Source organism: Protopterus annectens, chromosome 3.part0 (assembly GCF_019279795.1).
Source record: "Protopterus annectens isolate FY-2018-M chromosome 3.part0, PAN1.0, whole genome shotgun sequence".
Taxonomy (NCBI): Eukaryota; Metazoa; Chordata; order Ceratodontiformes; family Protopteridae; genus Protopterus; species Protopterus annectens.
This window is the reverse complement of record NC_056731.1, coordinates 390,488,848-390,515,820: the sequence shown is the minus strand read 5'-3', so window position 1 is coordinate 390,515,820 and position 26,973 is coordinate 390,488,848. Positions and strand designations below refer to the sequence as shown.

Here is a 26,973-nt window from a genome sequence, read left to right as displayed (position 1 = left end):
ACGTTGATATGCAGGGAGGTCTCTGTGTCGTTCCACGTGCCTTGGACCGTCCTGCCTGAATAATGCCCCCCCCACCTGAGGCGGGAGGCATCCGTGGTCACCGTGGTGAGAGGGGGAGAGGTGCAGAAGGGACGGCCCGTATGGAGGTCCGAGGCTTGGAGCCACCATAGTAGAGCCCTCCTGCAAACCTTGCTGATAGCAATGGGGTGGTGAAGAGGAAGGGATAGAAAAGACCATTGCACTAGAAGTGTCCATTGCAGTACCCGCATGTTCAGACGGGCGCATGGAAGGAGCGTAATCGCTGCCGCCATGGAGCCTAGTGCCCTCAGGACCAATTCTGCTGGTGAAGTCTCTGATTGAAGGATAGCCCGCACATGGAGTTGCAAATTCCGGATTCTCTCGGAAGTTAGAAAGGCTCGTAGCTCTCTGGTGTCTATTCTGGCACCTATGAACTCTATGACTTGTGTTGGGGCCAAAAGGGATTTGTCGGCATTGATGGTGATGCCTAACTGTTGGGCTAGGCGGAGAAAGAAGTCTTTGGCTGAGCAAAGTAGATGCCTTGTTGGGGCGGTCAGGAGCCAGTCATCCAGGTATGGAGAGACCTGTATTCCCTGGAGTCTCAGGTGGGCCGCAATCACTGCTAATACCTTGGTGAACACCCTGGGGGCTGTGGTGAGGCCAAAATGAAGGACCCTGAACTGGTAGTGACTGGCTCCCAGCCGGAAGTGGAGGAACCTCCTGGATCATCTGTCCATTAGAATGTGGTAGTACGCATCCTTGAGGTCTATAGAGCACATCCAATTGTTCTCCCTTAAAAGGGGGAGAATAGATTGAAGAGTGACCATTCGGAATTCTTCCTTGGTTACTGACAGGTTCAAGTGGGAAAGGTCTAGAATCAGTCTCAAGTCCCGCGTCTTTTTTGGCACCAAAAAGAACCTGGAGTAGAACCCTAATCTGAGCTGGTCTTGGGGGATGGGCTGGATGGCTCTTTTTCTTAGCAGCTGCTGAATTTCTGCGGCTGCGGCCTCCCTCTGATCGGGTGGTACATCGGGGAGGTTTTGAATTTGGGGACATGGAGTATTGGTATTTTGTACCCTCTGGATATAATGCGAAGCACCCAGCGGTCTGTCATGATGGACTCCCATGCCGCTAGGTGTTCCGAGAAGCGCCCCCCAACTGCCTCCAGAGTGGAGCAGCCGGGCAACCCTTCAGGGCTGCTGTGCAGGCCACTCAGAGAAAGGTTCTCTGGACCCAAAGTTTCTCGGAGCCCCTCTGCCCCTGGGGCGGCGTCCTCCCTGTCCTCCTCTGCCACGGTAGGACTGGTTGTCCGGAGCAGGTTGGGAATGTTGCGATTTCCGGAACCACATCTTCTTCTGACCCTTTTGGTTCTTTGAAAAGGACCGTTGGGGTGCAGAGAAGCGGACTCCGACGGCAGACAATGTCTTCCCGTCCTTCTCGCTCTGGACAAGTGTCTTGCAAACCGTTTTGCCAAACAGGGCAGAACCATCGAAAGGGTCATTCGCAAAGGACGCTTTAAAAGGCTCCGCAAAGTCACAATGACAGAGCCAGGCCTGACGTCTCATGACTAGGCCAGCTCCGCTAGCCCTAGCGGCTCCCTCTGTGGCGTGGGACAATAGCCGCATAGAGGTATTTGAAATTGATCTCAGAGTGGCCATTCAGGTGGAGTACAATTGCTTGTCATCCGCCGACATGGACTCAGGGGGGGAGGCAGCGTATTCTTTGATAAGATCCTGCTGCATCCTGATGACATGTGCCATATAGTTCAGAGACCTTACCGAGAAGGTCGCTGCACTAAAAACTCGCTTCCCTAAGTGGTCCATCGAGCGGGACTCCTTGCTCGGTGGATGGACTGAGGGGCTCTCCTGAGCCAATTCCCTCTTCGTGGCTGCCGCCGTCAACATGGCATCTACAGGGGGGCCCTTACTCCAGTGTGATCGGTCTGAGGGGGGGCTAAGTATTTTGTCCGGGCGTTTTGGTATTGGCTCCACGGTGTCCGGATCCTTCCACGCCCTGGTGGTAATGAGGTCCACCAGGGGGTCGGCCGGAGGGTCACCCAAGAGGTAGACGGGCCTGCTTCGAATGCCTCCAGAAACACGGACTCGTCAGAAGACGACTTGGGGGCAGACCATCCACCTCTGATCCTCAGCATCTCCATGATGTCTCCAAAGGAGACATCCTCAGGGGGCGATCTTGGGGAGCCTTCCCCTTCCTCCAAGTCCGTGTCCTCGGTTAAGGACTCAGGGGAGTCCACGTGCCTCCTCTTGCACTTATGCTTGCGGGGCACTTCCTTGGGGGGCTGTCCGAGGAGGCCTCGCCAGCAACATCTTGTTCCAATGGAACCATCTGGGACATTGAAGCAGGCTGTCCCTTTGGCCGGGTGATGGAAGCCTGGCCCAGCAGAGAGGGAGTGCAGGGAGGAGCCGAGACAAGGACCGGGGGTCCAGATGCTCTCAACAGAGCCCTCTCCACAACATCGAAGGCCGAGGGGGAACCACTCTCTCTTGGATCCGAAAGTCGGCTCCCACTCGGATCCGATGAAGGGATCGGAACCGGCGCCGAGACCATCGGATCCGAAGGACCAGTGCGCTCCGACCTGGACGGAGCCGAAGGCACACTGAATCCCTCGGATCCGAAGCTCAGGCCACGGCTCCAAGAGGTCGGATCCGACAGGCTCGAGGGCAGGGTCGGATCCGAAGTACCGAGTACTGTCGGCGCCGACCCACCCCCGGCTCCAACGCTGTTCGGCTCCGAACGCTCCGAACCTGTATAGCGGGTCGGAGAAGGAGCAATAGGATGGAAAAAGGGTGTCGAGCTCCCCCCCCGAAGGGGGGGGAGGCAGGAGCACTCCCATCTGCAGCTGAGCCTGGATGAACCTTCGCATCATCCGGTCCAAGTCTGCATCGGACATACTAAATGTAGATCTCGAAGAGGTCACCGAGGCAGGCCTGGAATGCCGCCTCGATGGAGATCGGGCCTCCTCCTCCTCGGACCCCGGGGAGAAACAAGGGGATCGGAGCTGAGGAGGAGGAGACCTAGAAGCAGTGGAGGGAGAAGCCTGCTTAGCTGGCGGGGCCGAAACGGAGGTCTCGGCCCGCCGCTTGTGGTGCTTCTCCCTCCATTTCTCCCTCCTGGCCTCCCTGTCCTCCGACACTTTAGCGGGAGTTTGAGTCCCGGACGGAAGAAGGGGGGCAGGAATGGCAGCAACCACAGGCTGTGGTGGAGCCACGGGAGCAGCGGAGGCCGGAGCTGAGTCCGGGGGTAAAAGTCCCGCCAAGACCAGCTTCGACCACCGCTCTTTCAGTGCCCTGGGGTTGAACGCTGCACAAATGGTACAGCCTGAGGAGAGGTGTTCAACCCCAAGGCACCGAAAGCACCGAGTGTGGCCATCAGCTGGGGAGAGCTTATGGCCACACTCGGTACATTTAGAAAAGATGGCTTTTGGGGCCTCAGTCATACTTAAAGAAAAATAAGTAACACACACACACAGGCCCCAAAAAACACAACACTAACACACACACTCTAACGACCAGCGAAGGGAGGGAAAACTACTTAAAATAAAATATTTATACTATAAGGGAACCTAACACTTACACACTTAAAAATTTTAGTGAAAAAAATTTTGAAAGTGACAGAAAAAAGGACTTAACTGCCCAGCACTATACGAGCTCACAGGAATCCAGCTATCCACAAGCGCGGAAAACTAGATCTGAGGTCATGGAGGGTTAGCAGGGGATTATGGGTGAGGGGAGGAGCTAGGAGCTCGGATCCATTAGCTTGAAACAAGTTGCCGGCTTGGATCCGATATCGGATCCAAGACTCACAGGTTGCTGACAAATGAACTCCCTACTTCAGATGGAATTATTTAGAAGCAGTGGGAATTGCAGGAAAAGGGAACACAAAGCTGCAGAGTTAAGGCTCATATACATAATACAAGAAGAAGTTTATAAATCAAGTTAAAAAAGGATGATGATGAAATGGGAGATGTCAAGAAATAGAGAAAGAAAGAAAGAGGAATTTTAGATGCAAGTCGAATAATAACTGTACAGAATACTATATTTATAATGTAGCAAAAGGTAGAAGAAATAAGCCAACATAGGAATGGAGAAAGGTCTAGAATTTAGTCGATGAAATTAGCAAATGAACAGAGGCATTGGGAGGAATTAACTATAGAGGGAAAGTTAACAGAATGAGATGATGCTAAGCAGAAGACTGAATTGCAGGTCAGAAACTGTCTACCTATCAGGGAATGATAGAGTATAGGTAAAGAGAAACGGTGTGGAAAGTGCTACGTGAAAACCAGCTCTGGTAGAAGTTTTTAACTGAGTCTAGAACATAAGCTGTTGTTAAAAAAAATGTCCAGTTAATAGGGTCTATACAATATTGTAAGATAAGAATTAGAATCAATCAGAAGATGTTAGCAAAGAATGTGAAAAGAGAAAGGAAAAGAAATTTACAAAGGAACATGAGAAGAAATCTATCAGACTCCGAAGTATGCAACAATGTCCAGAAGGTTTATTATTTTTGCATGGAAGGGTTTGCATTTGTATTTTTACACCTCAAGTAGTCTTCAGAGGATTTTTTTTTCTCAGGTAGATAGCAAATGCTGGAAGTGTGACTTGGAAGAGATATGTAAATTGGAATATGTTTTTTGGAAATGTAATGAGTTGGGAGATTTAAAAAAATTCCCCTACAGATTACTTTGACAGAAACATTGGGAGAAAAAATGGTTGTAACTAAGGAGATTATATTTTTGAGCTAGGATATAAGATATGAATTGTTTAAAAATAGCAAGGCCTTAGAAAGTTTAATGCTATTAGCTGCCGAAAAGCAATTACTAGAAAATGGAAATTAAAATTGCAACTGAAGCGGGATCTTCAGAAAATGGAATGATCAGATTTCACGGAAATAAATGGAATTTGTAAGAACAATGCTCTCAGAATAATTTTCAGGAGGAGGAGGATAGAAGTTTAACCAAACGCATGAAATTAACAATTTATATAATTTTGGTGTATATAAAAACTGTTGAAAAGAAAACATAAATATTACCTGATTCACAATAACAATGGACATTGTCAGTATTTTTTTTCTATTAATGTATGCTCAGGATGCCATTTAAAAATGTGATGACTAAATAAAAATGTTAAAAAAGAACAGAATGTAGAAAGAATCTGGAGGAAGCAAGAAGGCTTTTAGTGCAAAAGGGACAATCCTGTCAGCAAATGGAGGTCAGAGGAGGAAGGACAGAAGGAAAGATTGACTGAAAAATGAGTGGTAGGAGGAAGAATGGAAAATTGGGAAAAAAGAAAGATGACTGTGTGGAAAGATGTTGGAGGTGAAGAAGACAGTGACCCGTAATTTAATATGACGTACATACAGTGACAAAAAAACAGTAGCGTTAATTCTCTGGCATTATATATATTATGTAACATGGAAGTTGAAAAGGTCAATTAAAGTAATAATAAAAAGACTTAAGCAAACTACAACAAAGGCAACCACAAATGTAAAAATTATTGGACATTTGATAAAATAAACATGTTAAAACAAAGGTAATAAAACATACCTTGCAGCTTTATCGAATTCTCCTATTTCCACCAAGTGATTTATAAAAGCTAAGCCAATATCCTGTGAATGGGAAAAAAGCTTGTTTTATACAGCCTTTATACAATACAAGGTGTGAAAATGAATTAGCAGTTTTGTTTTACATTTTCAAGAGATACATGCACATAGTATCCCCTTTAGTCTGTGTTTTACATCTAGTTAGCTTAAGATGCTCTTGTTAACTATAGAAATAATAATGCATGAGATTAACCTAAATTTCAGTTTAAACTCTTCCTGTAGACGTTTAGAAACCTCTCAGTACAAAGACAAGTGAATGCTTAAATTTTGCAAGCCTACTCTACAAAGTGAGGGCAGAAAAACAACATTAAATGCCAGTTGCATAAAAGTAGAAAAAAGAGGCTGTCCCTAGTTTTACAGCAGTACAAGACAAGACATTATATCAGTACTGAAATTTCAAAAGTATTACTATAAGTGAAAGTCCCTTTTACATGACAACTACTGAACATTTTACTCATGCACTTTACAGTATCACAGCAGAATATTAGGCTATTGAACCAAGGGCCTTTTTTAAGCCTAATCACCCTTCCCAATACAATTTGATAGGTACTGGTTCCCAAGGGTTTTGTGGGGCTATATATTCTTGCGCAAGGGTGGCAGAGCATTTACAGGCTTCCATTCTCTAGCAGAGATACAGGTCTCAGACCAGGAGTATATTTACAGTTCCCCATCGACTGATCCAAGTTGTGCTTGAATAAATGCAGTTATGAACACAGCTTCACATGGATGGAAAGCCTGTAACAGAGAAGGGAAGCCTCTGAGACAGATACCCGTCCCTTCAGCATGTCCTATTTATGCTGCTGGCAAGGTTTAGTTCCCTAGACTGGGTGTTCTTGATGTTATTTCTTTTATGGATGGCCAACAGGTTTCATTAGGGTTGAGTCACAGGATGCTTTGCAGGCCAAGCATAGGCTGCCTCTCAGAAACGTACAGGAGGCCAAATATAAGGACATGGCTTTAAGATGGTCTGCAGTGGACTTTTTTCCACACCATGTATTCTTTTGGTGAGGAATTCCTGAGGACACTTCAGTTGTTGCATATGCCTGGCCAGGTACATACTGAAGGGGGCACAGTACTGAATGACTGGTCTTATGAAAGCAGGGTACAATAGAATGATGACATAACTTTGCTTATGAGTTGTACAACATAGAATGATTTCCTCATTTCAGTAGACGCATCATAGCCAAATGCCAAATCACTGTCTACATGCATTCCCAAATCCTTGACTACAGTCTATTCTTGGGGGTGTATCATCAATGCAGTAATTTGATAGGGTGGCCATCTTTTTGAAAGGTGCTATGATGCACTTTTTGGCACTGAGTTTTAGACCTTGACTCTGGAAAAAGTTATTAACCTGTGTGAGGCCTTCTTGGAGGATATTTGCATCTTGGGGGGATTCAATAACTGCTCCCAATTTGCAATCATCCACAAACTTGTGCAGGCAGAGACCTTTGGTATTAGCATTTGCCTCAGACAAGTAGATGCCAAACAGGACTGGCCCCAGCACTGATCCCTGAGGCACGGCACTAGTAACCAGTCTTTTTATGGAAGAAGACTTCCCTATTCTAACTTCTTAGACTCTGTCTTGTAAGCCAGCTCGGTACCCAACTGGTGATGTAGGGTTTTATATGTAGCTTAGTGAGCTTTTCTATAGTGCTTGAGTGGGGTATTATATTAAATTGCCTTGGCCAGGTTGAGATAGGCAGTATGCATCATTTTCCCTCATCCATTGCTTTGGTGATCTTCTCGAAGAAGTTCACCAGGTTAAGTAGGCAAGACCTGCTCTTGACAAACCCAATTGATTTGGGTCCAGTGTTTGTAAGTTATCTATTTCGTCACTTAGGATATCCATGATTATTCTTTCCATAGCTCTGTTTCTACTGTCATGGGAAATGAATGATCATTCTCGCATGTACAAAACTTAAATTAGTCTCAACTTTCTTACATTCATCCTTGGCTGAATACCTCCTTCATTAAATCCACCATCTGCTTGCTTTCTAAGCCTTGAGGGTTTTCCTTTCCAGGTAAATAAGAGGACATGAGAAAAGCCCATTCTGAATTTGATCCCATGCTGGGCTATCTGCAACACTCTGAGAGCCAACCCATGCCAAATGCAATGAGATAACTGGTGCAGTCCTCCATTTGTCTGGCATGAAGCCTGTTTGGAGGATGTGGCTAAATGGTGTTTTTAGTGGCCCCAATAGTTCATGTTTTATGCTATTAAGTAGGCATCCAGGGATATTATCAGGACCCACTGATGCAGTGTTCTTGGCCTTGGAGAGTGTTTTGAGCACTTGCTCTATAGTGACAGTTGGGGAAGTTATGAATGTGGGTATTTCCTGAGAGGCATTGGTGAGAAGAGAGGGTAAAGCTGTATCTAAATTTGTCAGTCAGGATGTTTCCTGTATCTTCTGGCTCCATATAGGTGTCAACATTTGCAATTAATTTGGTACACTGTTGTGTATTGCCATTGAGGCTACGGACATAGCTAGAGAAAGTAGCTTTGCAACTGTCCTTCCTGGGAGGCTAATTTCAACTCAACTTTTGTTTTACTGGATTTCATTAATCCCCTAAGTTGCTTGTTTAGGTTGATGAGGGATTTCTTTGCATCACTGGGTATTGCACCTCCTAATTTTGCATAAATTTCTTCCTTTTGTTATACTGTAGGTTGAGATTCTACCAGGGAGGCTTGTTTTTTGAGTCAGTCCTGTATTTAATCTGGATATGTGCAGCTGTTAATATAATTATTCAGGGTTTCTGAGAATTGTTCCTCATAGGCAGTGGTGTTCTCAGGGTTTTGGGGGGCTTTATATTTTACCAAGGTGTCATTTAGTAGTAGAAAATTTGCCCTATGACAACTCCTAAAAGTTCCAGGGTTAGCCAGTATCCATTGTTTTACCTTTACTGCAAATTAGACAGTTTTATGGTCTGACCAGACTAGCAAGGACATTACACCAGGAAGGATGCAACATCCCCCTTGTTTGTGAGGTCCATGCCAAGGATGTTTGCACCCTAGTGGGCATAAAGAACTAACTGGTCTAATGTGTCTGCATTTACAAAGTCCAATAATCTTTGGGAAAGTATGATAGGGGTCATGTAGGATTCCCGGTTTATACTGGGATAGTTAAAGCCGCCCATGAGTATGGTGTTAGGCTGAATGGGAAGTGTTTCCAGTACATTTAAGTACGTATTATGGTTATCCTGGGTCATAGAGATGGCCTATTGTTGCAAGGATATGCCATGGGACTTTGTCTAAGGTCATCTGAACATTGAGAAGCTCAAGTTCTTCATACTGATGGACTGGCCTCGAGGTGTGTTTGTTTTTAATGCAAATAGAGACACCTCCACCATTTGTCCCTTTATCCTTATGTCAGGTAGCAAAGTATGGTCCACATAGCACCAAAAAGTGGCAGTTAAATCTACCTTTGTCCAGTCCTAAATTATACCTTACCAGTAATCAGTCAATTTACCACAAACATCCTTAAACTCCAAACATGCCTAAATACAGCTTGCTGATAAGAGTGCATACCTCCCAAATGTGACCACCACTGCATCTCCCTCACTGGTCAGTATTCCATATGCCATACGCAACAACCTGATGCCCTTCTACAAACTGCTGCATCACAACTGCCCACCACTGCTAAAATTAAATGCAAGTCCCCCCAAAAAACCCAACACCTTTGAAACTGCTCATACATCCTATGAATCGTCCTCCAAACACCTAGATTCCACATCCAAAACTTTCTTCACTGTATATCCTACACCCAGAAACTACTACTGCAAAAGACCACTCAATTTCCATAGAATCTTACTTCAAAAAGATTCTTAATTACACATACATAATCAGGTTGCATGTGCTTTAATCTGTTAACCTTATAACAACTTTAATCTTTTTCTACAGCTATTCTCTAGCACTCATATATGCACCCCCTCCCACAGCCACCTACATGCACTTAAAGATGTGCTTAGTTAGACACACAGTCATTACCAATAACAGCAAGCAGCATGCATCTCCACAATTACTTTTAGGTTCATAGGTAGGTACTAGGCTATCGGCCCAAGGGCCTAAGTAAGCCTGGCCAACAAGGTTCCCTGGTTTACGCCACCCAAGAAAGTTATTTTCCTGTGCCACTGTCGAGCAGAGCCACAGAAGGGATCCCCAGGGTGTATCTTGTATTTCCCATCCACTCATCAAGATTTTTTTTAAGAGTGCTAATGAGGAACTTTGCCTGACACAGATGGGTAGCTTGTTCCAGAGTATAGGAAGTCTCTGGCACAGGAATCTTATCCCTCCAGTTGGTACTACTTTAAAATGCAGTCATACATTCAGTTTGTAATATCAATTCTCCTAATATGTTTTATGTTACTATACTCAGTATACATTTTTGTACAAAGTCAAGGCTGAAGATGAACGTATGTGACCAGCCCATCTACTTGCCAAAATAAGAAAAATAAAACTACACCAGTCACATTCTGTAAAAGTGCAATGAAAAGAGGCATGCTACTGCAGCACATAGGTTCACCTGTGTACACATAAAAAACATGCATTACAGAATGATTACTGTCGTTAACAAGAAAAAAAATAACTCACTTTCACTTTGTGCCGTTTCACAGTCTTCTGGCTAATTTCAACTGCCATAAGAGCTTCCTAGAAAAAGAGAAATTAACACTGTTGGTTTACTGCAGAAAGAGACCACCATAAATATATGAAATTAAAGTAAACACATACATAAGACTACACCTGTTACACAAATAACATTTTTTCTAACTTCATCTGCTTCTGGTAGTCACTTACATGTACATGTATACTTTCATTCTACATATTAAAGACAACTTGGCAAATTGTCAAAAACAACAGTCCAGTCCAGACTAAATAACACAACATATGTAGTTCTGAATCTGCTATAACTGTCTTAATAGATCAATGCTCACTGATGGTCACTGTCAGAAGTTCTAGGTGTTCGTCTGCCAAAATAACCCCACTACATGAAGCATTACATGGCAGAAGTATGGTCCACATAAGCAGACTACAGCTGCTGCTTTTGGACTACCTGAATAAATAAAATGGCATAAGAATATCTAAGTAAAAATCAAAGTAATAAAAGAAAGGATATAAAAAAAAGTCACAGTCCTTGTGAAAAGATCCAGCAACTAAGTGCAGAGAAAGAATAAAGAATACCATGACTTTTACCACATTCCATCACAGGTTCATAGATTCACTGGTAGATACTAGCTCCAGGGGTCTGCAACCTTCAATATCAAAAGAGCCATTTTGGCCCCTCTCACACCAAATAAAATTCATAGGGAGCCACAAAACCTATTTGACCCCTAAAATGAAGATAACACAGCATATTAAGTTTTACACAGTCATTATAGTAAATATAAAAGAACTAAGTTTATAAAAGCAATATTTAAAATCCATCCCTGTTTTTTCTCCTTTGTTGGGATTGCTTGATTGCTCTGTGTGTGTGTCATATATTTTGACCTCTTAGAAAAAGAAATATGGAGAAAGCCATAAATAGTGGGGCACAAATGCCCAAAAATATGGACACTTTTTAAATATTGCTCTTACAAACTTAGAAAGTAGATAGGATAACAGATTTTGCATTAGCATGAATTTTCTGAAGGGCATAAAGTCTGAAACTCAAATATCTGTCCATTTTTTCTGACTTCAGCCTTCAATGATTTGCCAGAAAACCCACAATTTTATGAGAAACAGACTGAAAATATGAGGCAAAAGTCAGGACATTCTGTGAAAATCTGCACAGTTGAGAGGTAACTGTGTGTGTGTGTGTGTGTGTGTGTGTGTGTGTGTGTGTGTGTGTGTGTGTGTGTGTGTGTGTGTGTGTGTGTGTGTGTGTGTACAATGCATGTTAACAGAAACCATATTATTCTAGCAAGTTTCTAAGTTTATAAGAGCAATATTTAAAGTCCATCCCTATTTTTGTTCCTTTGTTCCCCTTTATTTGTGGCTCTGTCCAGATTTCTTGTGGTAAGACTTTTGAGAGATATGGAAAACTTTCAGGAGATGCTACTGGTGCCAGGGGATCGCTCGAGTGTTCTGTGTGTGGAATGCATGGCAACAGAAATCACGTTATTGTAGCAAGTTTACAAGAGCAATATTTAAAATCTGTTGCTGGATCACTCTGTGTGTGTGCGTGCATGTGCGTGTGGTGCGGTAGAGTGGCCATTATTTTTCAAAGCTACAGGGAGCCACTGCAAAGGGGTGGAAGAGCCGCAGGTTGCAGACCCCTGAGCTAGGCAATCAAGACCATCAATAGCCTAGCCAGAACACCCAACATCAAGAGTGACCTCTTGTCTCACGGACATCTCCACAAGATTGGATGGAGAATTTGAAAGTACTCATGCAATTGTTTTGGCTAGTCTTTAATGTAGCTAGGAAACTATGCTAAATATGCTGAGGTAAGTTTGCTCCGCAGGGAGAGCAGATGCTAAGGTAATCTTGCTGTGGTGTCCTATTACTTTGATGATAGACACTGAGGTCCTTTGTTGATTTGTTTGGGGATCCATTAGCTCTACGAAGATATAATAGGTCCAGGAGGATGATTATTACCAGTCTGTTACAGACTGCTGAGTAAAGCTGTACCTTCTACCACAGTAATTACTTGCTGGGACTTCAGCAAAATGTTGGAACAGCTCATTGTTGATGCTCAGCATTTGTTGACAGAATATCCCTACATGTCACCATCTGACAATGAAGGTGTGAGACAGCTAAGAGGATATTGCAAATAGTTCAAAAACAGATTATGATCAGCTAAAGCAACATGTTTAAAGGGATGGCAGGCTCTAAAAAATAGCCTGAAGCACGTGTGTGTGTGTGTGTGTGTGTGTGTGTGTGTGTGTGTGTGTGTGTGTGTGTGTGTGTGTGTGTGTGTGTGTGTGTGTGTGCGCGCGCGCACGTGTACAGTGTTGTGAATAAGTGCAAAAATGACTTTAGAAGACAGGTTAGCCTGGTGGCATAGAGGCAGAAAGTCTGTCTGCACAACTGCTGACCAAGTTTATTTTATTTATTTTTATTTTATTTGCAATTGGTTTCTGGGGTAAAGCACTGATCTCCGTGGACCTTTTTCAGACTCAGCTAGGGAGCATTTGTCTGGTTAAGTGACTTGCTCAGTGTCATTCAGTTAGGGAAAGGAGGCTGGCAGAATGAAACCATAATCAAGTTCATTGATATAGCAATCCGGGAGGATAGAATGTAATGTAACATATAATGGCTAGCCATTCTATCCAAAGAGGAAAGGCTTTAGGAAACTTGATGCCTGTGAAACCTACAGTGGACACCAGGAGCTCTGTAGTGGATCTCAGAATAAAATAGGGTGGAGGCGAAATCATGGCATCAATGTCATAACTACTCATACAACTAGGGACCTTGACCAAGTTGTAACAAATATCATGGCTTCTGACCCCATGCTTCCAAATTATTTATTTTATTTTTTATTTTACATTTGTTGACCGGGCTAGTCCAGCTGGATATATGTCCATTTTCAGTGGAGGCCCGGGGAGAAAAGCTCCAACGATATTACAGATAATTCACAGCAACAGTCAATATAGGTCAAAAATAATAACACATTGAGTCAGAACATGTGATATACATGCAAGCAGGCATAGTCATCGCAGGAAATTACATAAACAAAGTTTAGTAGATATTTGCTATACAGATTCTAACAATAAATTTTTTTTTTTTTTTTTTTTTTTTTTTTTTTTTTTTTTTTTATATGTCCATAGGATGTTGTGTGAGGAGGAGTTAAGGAGGAAAGGTTAATCTGGGTTGTTACAGGAACAGAGCCAGTGTTTATTGAGATGTGTTTTCAGCTGTTTTTTAAAGAGTGGAAGACTAGTTAAAGATGAGATATCAGATGGCAGTTTGTTCCATATTTTTCCAACAGAGTTAGAAAAAAGGCTATCACCTGCAGAGTTATTGGGTATGGTAATATTACCCATTAGTTTGTTTGATGAACGAGGTGTTTCAAGTTATTATAAGGCGTAATGAGGTTAGAGAGAATTGGTGTTTTAGAAGGCTGGTATAGAATTTTGTGAGCAGTTAAGAGCTGTTGATAAATCAGCCAGTTAGGAAGTTCAAGCCAGCCAAGTTGTTTTAGGTTAAGACAGTGATGAGTTCTAAATAGGGATCCTGTGGCAAATCGAGCAATATTATGGTAAGATGTCGCAAGTTTCTTGAGGTTATTTTAGAGATTGGTATAAACAGTAGAAGCATATAGAAGGGTAGAGATAAGGTGAGAACTAGCTAAGGTGGTCCGAGCTTCAGGTGTAAGGAATGGTTTGATTCTATAAAGGGAACCAATCTTTTTGTTTATTACTTTTATTGTGTTGTTAATATGAGAATCAAAACTGAGATTATTGTCAATAGTTATTCCTAATAGTTTTGTAGTAGCATCAGGAGAAATTAGAGTGTTATCAGAGGAAGTAATAGAGAAATTAAGAGAGTTTGATTTGTGGGTAGGTGAGAACAATAGTAACTTTGTTTTCTTGGGGTTGAGGAGTAGGCAACGGTCAGAGAACCAGTGTTCAACAGTGGAAAAATCTCCACTGGACCCCTCAAAGTTCAGATTACTATCTATCTGAGTACCCAGATCTCTCATCACTTGGCCAGTCTTCAGCTCTTTCAGTAAAAAATGCACAATGCTGCAATGGACAGGACACTAGCACCTGGGTGAGTAGTTAGTTCAGGAGATACAGAATTCAGAATAATAATTGAATGCCATCTAGCCAAATCAGATAACATTAGTCTTATAAGGCTTAGCATTTAGCCTTTTTTTCTGCTTTCTATCCTAATAAATTACGGGCAGTTAAGAATCAGAGGTCACAGTACATCCTGCATGCTGATAGCCTGGAAAACCACTGAAACCACCTTTAGCAGCAAGCGTGGTTTCATCATATAGAACACAATGTCCTTCTGAAAGATGTGATGTAGTTCTCTATACATTATGGCTCCAAGATGCAATGTTTAGAGGTGATGACCATTAGAAACAAAGTTTTCCAAGAAACAAACATCAGCACCAACAAGGAGGTAAAAACCTATCCACCATGAAGTTCCGGGTCAATGGGAGGGAGAAAAGGAACATTCCCTTAGGCAACTGCTGAGGAGCCAGCATTGGAACACAGTTCTGTTCTTCAGAAGGTCATTTTGTGTAGAAACATTTGACATAGGCACCCTGCTCATGAAATGATGGAGAATTGGATCACATAAAAATGGGTCATGGTAGGTCAGAATCACCTGTAAGCTAACTGATAGTGGAGGTATAGAGCAGTCTTTTATCAAAACTAAAAACCTTTAGTTGGAGGCATAGACCTGCCAAATGGACAGCTTCCTGGAAGCCTCATCTACTTCAGGGGAATAAGGGGGTCAGCATCAGAAACCAGGCCCGAAGGTTGAGCTGGCTGATCACCTGCCAGTGGGGAATATCCGTTGGAAGAGTTTCCTCTCTGAAATTACTGCCGTCTTCATTGCCAAGATGTGAAAAAAGTGAGTTTTACTTTTTACTCCTTGAGCTTTGTGATTAGGTACGGCATCACTATGTATGGCAAGAATGTGTACAGGAACCTTCTGAGCCAAGGGAGCTCCAAAGGCATTTACTGCTACCTTTATCAGCAAAAAAGGGAAAAGACCACATTTGCCTAGATGGCAAATGGAATAACATTTGGAGTGGTCCATTTCCAGGAAGATCCTGACCAGGCAGAGCCTCCAAATCTGACGATTCAGGGAAGGACAAACTATCAGCTTCACAGCATTTATTAGCTGATTTACATCGTCACCGATATAAACTGATGAGACAAGAATACCAGTGACTATGGCTCAATGCCAGTCAAGCTTTCCTTCCTTGTAAAATATGGGGGTATAACATCATTCTCCCTTGCTTGTTAAATATGTACACTGAAATGGATGTCTGATAATATGAGCAACAGTCTCCAGCCTGCCTACCTGTGAAGTATCCTCCTCCAAGACCTGAAACACTTTCAGCTACAAATAAGAGAAGGCCCATCAGAAGACTGGAATGAACTGTCCATCCCAGGGCCTAGTAACAGAGGTCTATGCATACATGTTGAGTCCAAAGCCACCGGCACCTCATGTTCACTAAAGCATCCACATTCACAGTTGAGCAAATGGCACCATGAAACTAAAGGGCACCATCAAACCCCAAGGCACAGCACAATCGGAAAATTAACCCTGTGCTGTGTAAACAACCAAAAGACCAGGATTAAGAGCTTCTGCACCTTCAACACAGCCTAGCAATGGGGAGTGTCCAGCTCCTCCTTGATAAAGAAATTAATCTGAGACAGTGTCAGACAGGATGCATTCCAATTCATGCTGACCCCAGGGACTGCACCCACAGCACCGCTGTCCCCGGAGATTCCGCTGGAAGCAAATCATCCAGGTGTGGGAACAACAGGAGATCTTTCTCTTGCAGGGCTTTGGCCATCACTTCCAACATCTTGGTGAAGGCTACTTGCAGCACGGAAACCCAAAATGCTTTTTAGGAAGTGATTTTCACAGATATCAAATTGAATGTGTTCCTTACTCTGACACCACTAAACAATGTGCCAAAAAGGCATCTATCATTCCATCAATACCATCCACCTATGTGGAAGCAAGGGTAGAATTCTCTGCAGGTTGAACATCTGAAATTAGACATAACAGAAGTTGGGGGGACCTGACTGCTCTGCTGAAATCTAGAATGGGAGGGAACCTGTGTGTCCTCTTTGGGACCAGGAAATGCTAGGGGTAAATCTCCTGGTATTACTCCCACAACAGGTCAGCTCCTATGACTCTTTGTAACAGCAGTCTCTTAGCCTGTTCCAAGAGGTCTGGTGACATGAAGTAATCTGCCAGCAGGGCCTTGTTTGGGGAAGGTTTATATTTTCTCTAGCATGTATTCAAAGGTTACCACATCTAAAATCCACTGGCCCTTGTAATGACTTTCCAAACTACATCAAACTCAGAGGAATAACCCTACAGAGAGAGCACATTCAGGACTATTGCTGGCCCAAGGAGGAAGTCAAAAACTCTGGATGACTTTACCAGCACTGCTGACAGAAAGGCAATGTGATGTTTAAGGGCCTTCCACAAGCACAGAGGAGGCCTCTTCTTTTACCACTGGCCAGGTTTAACTGAAGCAGCAGCAGAAGTGGAAAGAGGGGAATCAGAATGACCTTCTAGAAAAGTGAAACACCTGCTTACTCTTAAGAAAGTCATTGACTAGTGCTGTGCAAGATAACCACACAGCATATCCAACAAAAAGGCTGGCATCCAGGAGTTTTCTCCTCAGCCCTACGCCCCCATTGTGAGGACAGACTTAACCATTTCCCACTGCAAATTTGAGGACTGTAAGTGTGATTTTTAGAACTGCAGAAATGTACATGTGATTAGGAGAAGTACATACAAAGTTTGAAATGTTTGTATCTGGGAAAATTCCCTTTCCCCTGAGGTACAGCAATTATTTGCAGCTAAATCCCATTAATTTTTCTCAACTCTGGGACCGGCACTGTCATGTCTCTAACTTCACAAATTGCACCATCTCAGCCACAACATCTTGCAAAGGAGCTCACCGGAGCCTGCAGCCACAACCAAAATATAAGGGATATCAAAATTGTACAAGGGCACATGGTATCCCAGTGGGCTGGCCAAGGACAAAGTCTCACAAAAATCCTACTTGCACCCAGATGTTCGAAAGTCTTCCAGTTTATGCAGCACCTTCTAAACAAGGTACATCTGGAAAAGGGAGAAGTGGAATGAAAACATGAGAACCCTAAGCCCAAAGTGGCAGAGAAATACACTTTCTTCCCACACCTGTCCAAAGCTCTGGACTCCTTGTTCAGTGGCAAGGTGGTGAAATGCTACAGTCTTGTAGACCTATAATGAGCACTAGGTACATGAGGATGTGATCTGTCCACTCTGGAGTGACCTAAAAAGAGCACAGACCCGTCTTCATGACAGCTGAGACAGAACATGGATGCTACCAATCTGACACAATTGTAACCCTACAGAAAAGAACCAGGGGAAGAATGACTGAAAGCTCCTAGGGCCAATTTTTCATAAACTCTCAACTAAGTAGCCAGCACTAAGGGATAAAGCCCTGACTACAGCCCATGTAACCCAGGTTCAATTAGTGGCTGGACTTCTGAGGCTCTTGGCAGGGAAGGATGGGCATATTTATCATGTAGGGAAGGGTGTACAACTGGGAACATGGCCGATCCCTGGTGGAGGCTGGGGACATGCAAGAGGGGGATGCTGTTCTAAAGGGAAACAAGTGGGGGACATTAACTGACTTATCATAGAAGTGGGATAATATGCCAGTATGTCCTCATTTCAATACTGCCCTTAAAAGATAGGGCACAACAGAAAAGAAAAACTCCTCAGCTAGCAATATGACTCCTCACCACAAATCTCAGTCTCCTCACTGGCCCTGAACATGGGTTGTAGCTAGCCTGGGGGAGGAAAGAAGTGCCCACTACACTTTGTAAACAAGGAAAGGTCCTGGGAGCAGCTGTTGGTCAGCAGCAAGGAAAAGGGAAAAAAAACTTTTGGATCAGTACTTCTTGGCAGGGAGAGGAGTCCAAAGACCAGTCCAGATTGTTCATCAGCTAGAAGGCATCTTCAAAGAAAAAGTCATCTTGAGAGAATGTGGATGACAGAGGTGGCGACATTATCAATCTATGTCTGAGTCATTGGCTTCAACACCCTCTATATCCTCCAAGGACAATGGTGGCAAAGTAGAACCAAGCCCCAACCCCGCCTGTTCACACTACTGCCAAAGGCAGCACTATATTAAGGACAAGGCTGCAACTGGGCTGGTTTAGGCTTCAGACCTAGCTCCCTAATGATGCAATTCATCATACATCTCAAGACTCCATTAGCCATCAAACAGCTATTTGAGCTCCAGACCCTGAAGCATAAGCCCAGTTTCAGGGTATTCAGGTAGGCACTCTGGCTCAACATGGATCTGTGAGCAGGATTTATGAGAAATCCTCCAGTCCAAAATACCCCAATCCAATAAAGTGTGACGCAAAGGACTGTTCCTGGACTGTTCCCCAGATTCAGACTGGTCTGCCAAACGCTACAGCTGAACTTTTGGAAATAAGAGGCGCATAAACTTTGGAAAGGAACCTTCAGTTTGGGAGGAAAGCACTCACTTCCTCCTTCAGAAATGTTCTTGACTAACAAAGATGACTGGCTCTGGCTTCAGCCTTAAGCAGTTGTGGGTGAGCTCAGCATCTCATGAGTTCAGGCTGCAGGTTGTACACTATACCTACCTTGAGGAGATTTATGTCTGGATCTAAACTCTTGAATTTTTGTGCTTATCACTGTGCAGTCAAGTCTCATATATATGCTTTGTATCATTGAGAGAAATCTCCCACAACTCTAATGAAGAGCTTGCCACTGCCCCCCACTCCCCATCTTTATTAAGAACGCTAGTCATTTTTATTCCTTTTGGCATTAACTAGCTAGGCTAAGCCACTCATAAGAAATGATGGGCTATGGAAATGCACATGCATTTGTATGTCATAGCGTGTAATAGCAGGCTGTACAAACATTCCCAAACAGGTTCACAGGTAAGTACTAGGCTATCTGCCCTTCCAGGCCATTTTAAGTCTTGCCAATTTTCCTTCAAAGGTAATAATCGAAACCTGTACCTTGTGCCTGCGACATAAGCACCTTAGTCTTATGCCAATGTGGGATTTTGCTGAAACTATGCAGACTCTGAGTGATGGTTATAGAAATATCACCCAAGTAAGGATCCTCTATGGAGGGTCATCTCCATCATCACATCTAGTCATACATGTTTCATTTTGTGTAGCAAATGGTTACATCTAGCTGGTATGTACTGTAGAGGGTAAATACCCCAATGAAAGATTTGCAATTAAGGCCCATCTCAGACTTGTGTGTACCTGCCCTGCCTTCCTGTTCATTACAGTTTGCAGCCAGAAGCTTCTAAGGCAATCTGTGGATAGTTACTTGCATATTGCCAGGCTGCTATGCAGCCAAGTAGTTTGGATTGTTTATAAAAAAACTTTTGAACCATTTACAGTTTGGGGAATTTATATCAACATACAATTCCTGGCGGCAAGGATTCTTGGACTCCTACAATTTCAAGATATACAAAAAGCTTATAGCAGGAACAAAGCACATATGTGGGAGTATACTTGCTATAATGACAGTTGTTTGAAGAAAGGTCACTGTAACAGCACACCATCACAATTCTTGTTTTTTCACTAATTGAGTTGTACTGGTATGACCATTCTTCAAAACCTGTTTTTCCACCAGACTTGCAAAAATGCCATATAAAACCAGCACCTGCATGTATGCTTTTCAAGTTCTTCTAGGCCAAAACCTCTCCATGCGGAAATATGCTTGTCATAAAAATAGGTACACTGTCCTCTGCAAAGTATACCTGAAGGTAATCGTGACACTAGTATAACAACTAAGTACCTTTAGGAAACAAAAAACAACAAAGTTAATCTTTTCCATGTACACTTGCAGCCAACAAAGAAACAAGGAGAAGGTATCTTGACTGTTAAAGTGACGTCTGTCCTAAATCTTCTATTGTGGTGGGAATTCTCAAGCCATTGCAGCACTACTTTACTTTGACAGGAGACAGCATTTGCAAATGATTAGCAAATCATTACATCTGGGTAGCATCCCAATTAGTATCTGGTTACCCCGGAAGGTGGATAATTATAGGATCCCCTGCAGCACAGACATGCTAAACCTGCCTCACCCCCTAGACTGAGCTTCTGAGTTGTGAATGTTTGTTGAAAGTGTGAAAATTATTCAGTGTTGATGTTTCTAAAATATTTTGACTAAACTGAGGTGAAGTTGTTAAATTTTTAACTGAAAATCTAGAAGGGAATGAGTGCAGTGCTTGATAGATGAAGGCGGGAGAAACCAGGGGTGATTAGTGGGACACTGTGGGAAGGGTATATTCAAGGAGATGTAAGAAGGGAGTTATGGAACAGGTAACAGACAATAAGGAGGTAAACACAATAAAGAAAAAGAAGAAAGGAAAATCGGAGGGGTTGGTATCCTACAAGTATTTGGCAACTGCAGGAGAGTATCTGTATTTGTCAGAGACACCATCACCTCATGTCAAATTATCCACAACCTTAACTTGGAGCTCCTAGAGATTCAAATCATATTTAACAAATCCAACTAAATCTGCACTACTAGCTACTGATACACATTAAAGATCATGGAAATTACAGTAATACCACTGAGATGTTAGATATCACACCAAACACCTTCTTCTTAACATAGTTTCAACTATCCAAGCACTGATTTAAACATGGATTACATTTCCTACACTTTTTTAAACAAGAAACATCTTTATTAAAATTATCATATATGACAAAGGCAATCATACATTTATATAAATAAACACAAATATTGACGTAATTTTAGTTGCAAACATACGCCACTTATAATCTATCCAGTCATTGTCAACATAGCTCATTTAAATCCTGCCTTCTTTTAAACCCCATTCCTCCTCTGCATGTATTGTTCCAGTTGTTTTACCTCTGTTACTATATACACTATTTCTAGAACAGTGGGTTTAGACTTTGATTTCATTTTCTAGTAACTGCTTTTTTGGCAGCCACCATAATTAGAATCAGCAAGACCTTACTATGTCTAAACAATTCCGATTCTGTATCATAGCTCAAAAATAATTTTTTTAGTCACGGCAATTTGCTCACCCAGTATCTCTGGCAGAGTAGTCTGCAGGGAATCTTTAAAGTCTGCCAACTCATTACACTCCAGAAAATATGTTTCCAGTGACCTCTTTCTTACCCATCACACCTCCAACATTTGCTGTCTACATGAGGAAAAATTCTTTGGAGTCAACTTGAGGTATAAAAATACCTATGTAAACACTTTCAAGCAAACATCCTAAATCCTCAAGACTTTGTTGCCTATTTGGGAGGAATACATATATGGTGCTGCGGTAGAGTTGTCACCTCACAGCAAGACGTTGTCCGGTTCGATTCTCAGCTAGAGCGTCTTCTGTGGAGACATGCGTGAATGGGTGTACCTTCATTGAAGGTTGTGCGTTAGGGCCGGCAACTCAGCACGTAAAAATCAACTGCCAATCATTAGCGGACCGGAGTTCCGCTGTGGCGACCCCTAACCAGGAAAAGCCGAAAGACACAACAACAACATATATCCACCCATTGTTTATTTGTGAATTGCTTATACAGTCTCTCTTCCCAATCCTTTCTAACCCCCTCTGACTGATTCTTATCATTTCCTAGACTTTGTTAATACTAATGCACTCAGCAAACTGTAGAACTACCCACTAGAGACTCCAATATCCTTGTCCTGGTCTATACCAACCTAGCATCTGCCTGTCTCACATCTCTTCATATCTGGTAAAATATGACCAAAAATCAGGTTTTGTCTCTATCAGGCTTAATGGTAGCACCCCATCATCAAATGGAACTGCCTGTAGGGACTTCTTCACGGCAAACCTACTTCATCTTGTGCAAGACCTACACAAAGCTCACAACAAACAACCAGAAATAAACCTACCTGAGAGGGCTGCCGTATTTACCTCCAATTGCTATCAGTACTTAAAAAGCTGCATGGAAATGTCTGAGCCCATCCACCCTAAATATAATGGTAAATTCAAGAATAAACCTCTCTGATGGAGCTCCCACATTAATAAACGGTACAACAAAAGAAGGAAAATAATGAAAAGTCGTTAGAAATCCCCAATCCCCTATCTTAAGACCACAATGAAATATGCAACCAAGGAACTTAGTTGTACTATTAGAAAATATAAAGTACAGTACAAACTTAAGGTTACTACATATACAAAAGTAAACCACAAATCTTTCTTAATTTATGTCAGGAAATTAAGGAGTAATATCCAACAATGCAATGAGCTCATCCATAATAATAGCACAAATTTCACCAAGTATAGAGCAAACATATTAACTTACAAATTTAGAGCTAACTTTAAACCACCTACCCACATTGTTGCCCTCCACTAACTTTGAAAACTTACTTTCCTCTGAAATCAACTTGGAACAAGTCTTAGAATCCCTGTCAAAGGCTAAAAATAATATCTCTAGAGGAACAAATAGCATACCATTCAGCATTTTCATCAATACTAAGTATGCATTACCTGAGTCTCTACTTAAACTGTTGAATCTCAGCCTATCCACAGGGTTTATGTCTGATGCCTGGAAACCACCACTGACTCCCCTACACAAGGGTGCTATCTCTGCAGACTCAGAGAACGAATGGCCCATCAGCCTCACTAGGTTTACATACAATGCCATGGAATGTATCACAGCAGAACTCATTTATGCAAACGTAAGCAACTTAACTAATAAAGGTCCCACTCAGTATGGTTTTGGGAAAGGCAGGTCCTGCCTCCACAACCTAGTAAACTTCTTTGAAAAGGTTACAGATGCAGTGGTAAGTCTATGCATTGCATATCTTGACTTGGTTGAGGCTTTTAACACTATATCCATGCTGGTTATCATCATCAACTCCCTTTTTCCTATTTTTACATGAGGTTGAGGTATCACATCTACATTTATCAATGTGACCAAAATGCTTAAAGCCAATGTTTTCATTACCAGGTGGAAATTAGACAAACCTAATGTGAACCCCCAGCATTGCCTGCTGGTTTGCAAATTAGCTATCTAAACTTTAGGTTGAGAAAAGTTGTTAGTACCCTCTCTGAATGTAAAACTGTACCTATTGAGGTACCATGGGGATCAGTGATGGGCCCTCACTTGTTTGTCCTTTATGCTCCTCACACCCGAGCCAGTACTCCAGCAGTGTGGATGACCAAGTTGTCTGATAGCTATAAGACAGGCACTGCTATCTGCTCATCCATTACTAAACTGCTTCAACAAGGCATAGAATATGCACATACCTGGTGTACTGAAAAGAGTCTAAAGTTAAATGCAAAAAATTTGAAGCAAAGTAGTGTGCAGCAAAAAAGCTGTTCCCACCTCCGACATTATAAATGGCACTCCTCTTCAGAAAGCTACCGTCATAAGAGTTCTGGGTACTTATATGGACAGTTCTCTCTCATTTGATCATCATGTTTCCACCATAGTCAGGAAATCCTATCTGGCTCAATTAATTTCCATGTGAATTATCTTCCAAATCCAAAGGAGTCCTCTCTTACCACTGTAGTCTTTCCTCGTCAGCCCAATCACTGAATAAAATGCCCCCTATTGGTATATACAAATCCAAGCACACTGCTCAAATGGAAAGGCCCCAATCATTTTTATCTAAGTAATTTAAAGGCTTTAAATTCTTAAACTATCCCGACAGATTAGCAAATTCACTGTATACCAAGTATCCTACGAGCTGCACCAAAATGACTGTGGAATCAATACATGTAAAATAATGTTTTGGAGGATGAGTGAGGTTTAAAAGAATGCAGGAAGTGAATGAGCTATGTAATGTTTAACTGACAATAACTGGATAGATTATAAGTGCTGCATAATGTTTGCAACTAAAAATATGTCAATATAGTTTGTTTTCATTTATATAAATGTATGATCGTCTATGTCATGACTGATAATTTAATAAAGATGTTTATTGGTTAAAAAAAGACCTGTATCTCACTTTCCAAGCTATGAAAGACACCGTCCTGTTTGAACTAAAAATCTAGTCTTACTTGGCCTCCTATTTCTTTGTAAAACCAGTGGCTCTACAAACACCTGCACTGGAACCTAAATATGTACCAACAAATAAACAAGACTCACTGGAGGGATATGTTTGTTACTCAACAAACTGCCAGCCTATGGAATAAGTTACCATTACAAGTCAAGCAAAGTACTTGTTTTTCTACCTTTAAGGCTAGGCCTGAAAACCAGATGGGTAGAACACACATTTATACCAACGTTATCAGGTACAATCCCTGCTCCATTTGGAAGGTAAGTACTACTAAGTGTTTGTAAAAAGTGGCAAGAACTTTTAAGTGTATGTGCTTAAAGGGGTATCTGGACAGGCATCTTATGGTTCTTAAGAATGCCTGCGTAGGACTGTTCCTATGTTCCTAAAACAGGAATGGAAAAACAGGTAGTAAGAGATTTGATTGGGGTTTTCAATGCAGTACTGGAGGGGAAAATTTATATTAGCATCATGGCAGGAAGTCTCTGAGGTAGTTATTTATAAAGGCAATCAAGGAAAGGCAGATCACACAAACTATTTGTCCAAAAGCCCTGACAAATGTAAACACAAAGATGTATGCATGGGTACTGGCTCTTTCGTTAGGGGCATTTATTTCCAGAGTAGGAGGAGAGGACAAGGTGAAATTTGTTAAAAGAGTTTAACCTGGAAGACCACTTTTGATTGTTATTAGATTTTGAGGAAAAGTAGGAAGCAGAGTAGCATGAAGACAGGGCTTGTGCTTTCTGACATTAAAAAAGCATTCAGTACTAACTGGCTGTTATTAGAGCAAGTGTAAAAGGAGCTATTGAAGGTTTATGCAAGAGAAGTTATGTTGCTTTATCAAGGCCCTAGATATGGGCAGAGGCACCCATCAGGACTCCTCGCTCTCATTTTTTAGGACCCTGCTAGTTACTAAGATGTTAATATAAATTGCCTGGAAGAGAATACAGATGAAAGCATTGGACGGCAAAGTATCAAACTAGAAAGTGTTAAATTACCAGCAGTTGACTCCATGCTGCTTCTGTGGGATGTGGAAAGCAAGTTACTAGGAGTTTTACAGAAATTTAAGTTATTTAGGAAGCATATGGGACTTAAATGTCACTCTCAGAAGCTAGTTAGTATTCCTATAGGGACTGGGAGACCAGAAAGCTGGAGAAGCTGCTGATGAAAAATGGAGAAGCAAAATATTTGAGCTGGAAATATACACAACTAGGAAGGATAGTGTAAATAACTGGGAGAAGATAAATGGACCAGGATGGCAAATGTTAGGTGCGTACGAAGGGTCAGGATGGTCTACTGTAAGATGACTATGTTCAAACTGTGCCATATGCAGTATCAGCTGGGAAAGGGAAAGTAAAGAAACTGCAAGAAATTGGTGTGAAGCATGCATGGAGGGAGAAAGTGAAAATATGGAGTAAGTAGATTAACAACAGAGAGGGTCAAGGGTGGGATGAGAATGCCACCAGAAATCTAGTCAATGGCAGGAAAAGATGCCCTGTGATGAGCAAGGTGGGAAAAGGAAAACAGAGGCATGATCCAATAGCCAGAGATAGAAAACACTTGGAATTATATCTGAGGAAAAAGTTCCAGGATGGAAGGAGTTATGAAGGATATCATGAGGGTGTGGGGCAAATGAGGGATAGAGAGGTTAGATGACTTGAGACAGGTGAATGAAGAGGAACATGAAAATAATTTTTGACAGTGGCAAAGAGGTTATTACATAGAACAGTACAGTGTTGTCTGAGGCTGTATGCTTGCTTGGAAAGCTCTAGTCACATCTGAATGAAAACCACTTAATAAAAGTATTCCTTTAATGATATACAGACTATATATATATATATATATACATATTTTTTGGTAATATGTGTCATCCATTGACTAACTATGGAAGAAATGGAATGTGCGGTGGTGGAAGAATATTCTGAGGGGGGGCTGACCTGCTGACGTAAAAGTTGAGTCACCATGATAGTAAGCAACTGTCACCCAGACTGATTAAAAAGGCTGAGTCTGAATGTGAGTGTGGTGAATAACAGTTTGGATGCAATACAAACCAAGCTTTAGAACCTGATGGGGATGTTTGATGTCTACATAAAAGCTCAGTTACCTGCAAAGTCAACAGAAAGTGATGAAGACTGACAGGCAGACAACAGCCAAGATTCAGAAGAAAGCAGCAGGGGCAGTTAAGTGACTTGATCATGTTAAGACTCATTTTACTGGACTGCAAGGTGAAGCATAGAAGGAAATTAAGGTTTTATGGCATTTTGAAATTAGGAGAGATAAATGATTTGCTGGACTTAGTGAGGGGAAAAATGATGAGTGACTGCTTTTACTAGACACTTTCGGTGCTACATCAGCAAAACACTTGTCACTCCAGAAAGAGAGATTGAGTATGGAAAGCCCAGACTGATACGAACTGAGTTTTCAATTTATAAGACAGAGTAAGTGTTCTGGAAACTGAGTAGAAAACTGGAGGCTGCATACAGAAGGGTGCTTGTGGAAGAAAAGTACTTGGAAGTGACTTTAAGGAGGCATTCCAGATTGTCTAAGTGATGAAGAAATGTAAATGAAAAAGGCTGAAATTTAAGACACTTTTTCTTGCAATGGTATATTAAAATGAAGAGGTTTGGGTTTGATATTCCTGATCAAGTGACTGAGAAACTAAG

The 26,973-nt window shown here is 42.2% G+C and overlaps 1 protein-coding gene across 2 annotated transcripts in view; it reads right to left on the bottom strand.

The window, feature by feature from the left end:
* VPS41 (VPS41 subunit of HOPS complex) overlaps window positions 1–26,973 on the bottom strand; it is a 2,347,711-nt gene that overhangs the window by 623,156 nt on the left and 1,697,582 nt on the right. For both annotated transcript variants that reach the window (XM_044064839.1, XM_044064840.1), the window contains exons 14-15: window positions 10,229–10,285; window positions 5,582–5,643 (exon numbers count right to left, since the gene is read on the bottom strand). In XM_044064839.1, the coding sequence (XP_043920774.1) occupies window positions 5,582–5,643; window positions 10,229–10,285 (119 nt within the window). The remainder of the gene's footprint in view (window positions 1–5,581; window positions 5,644–10,228; window positions 10,286–26,973) is intronic.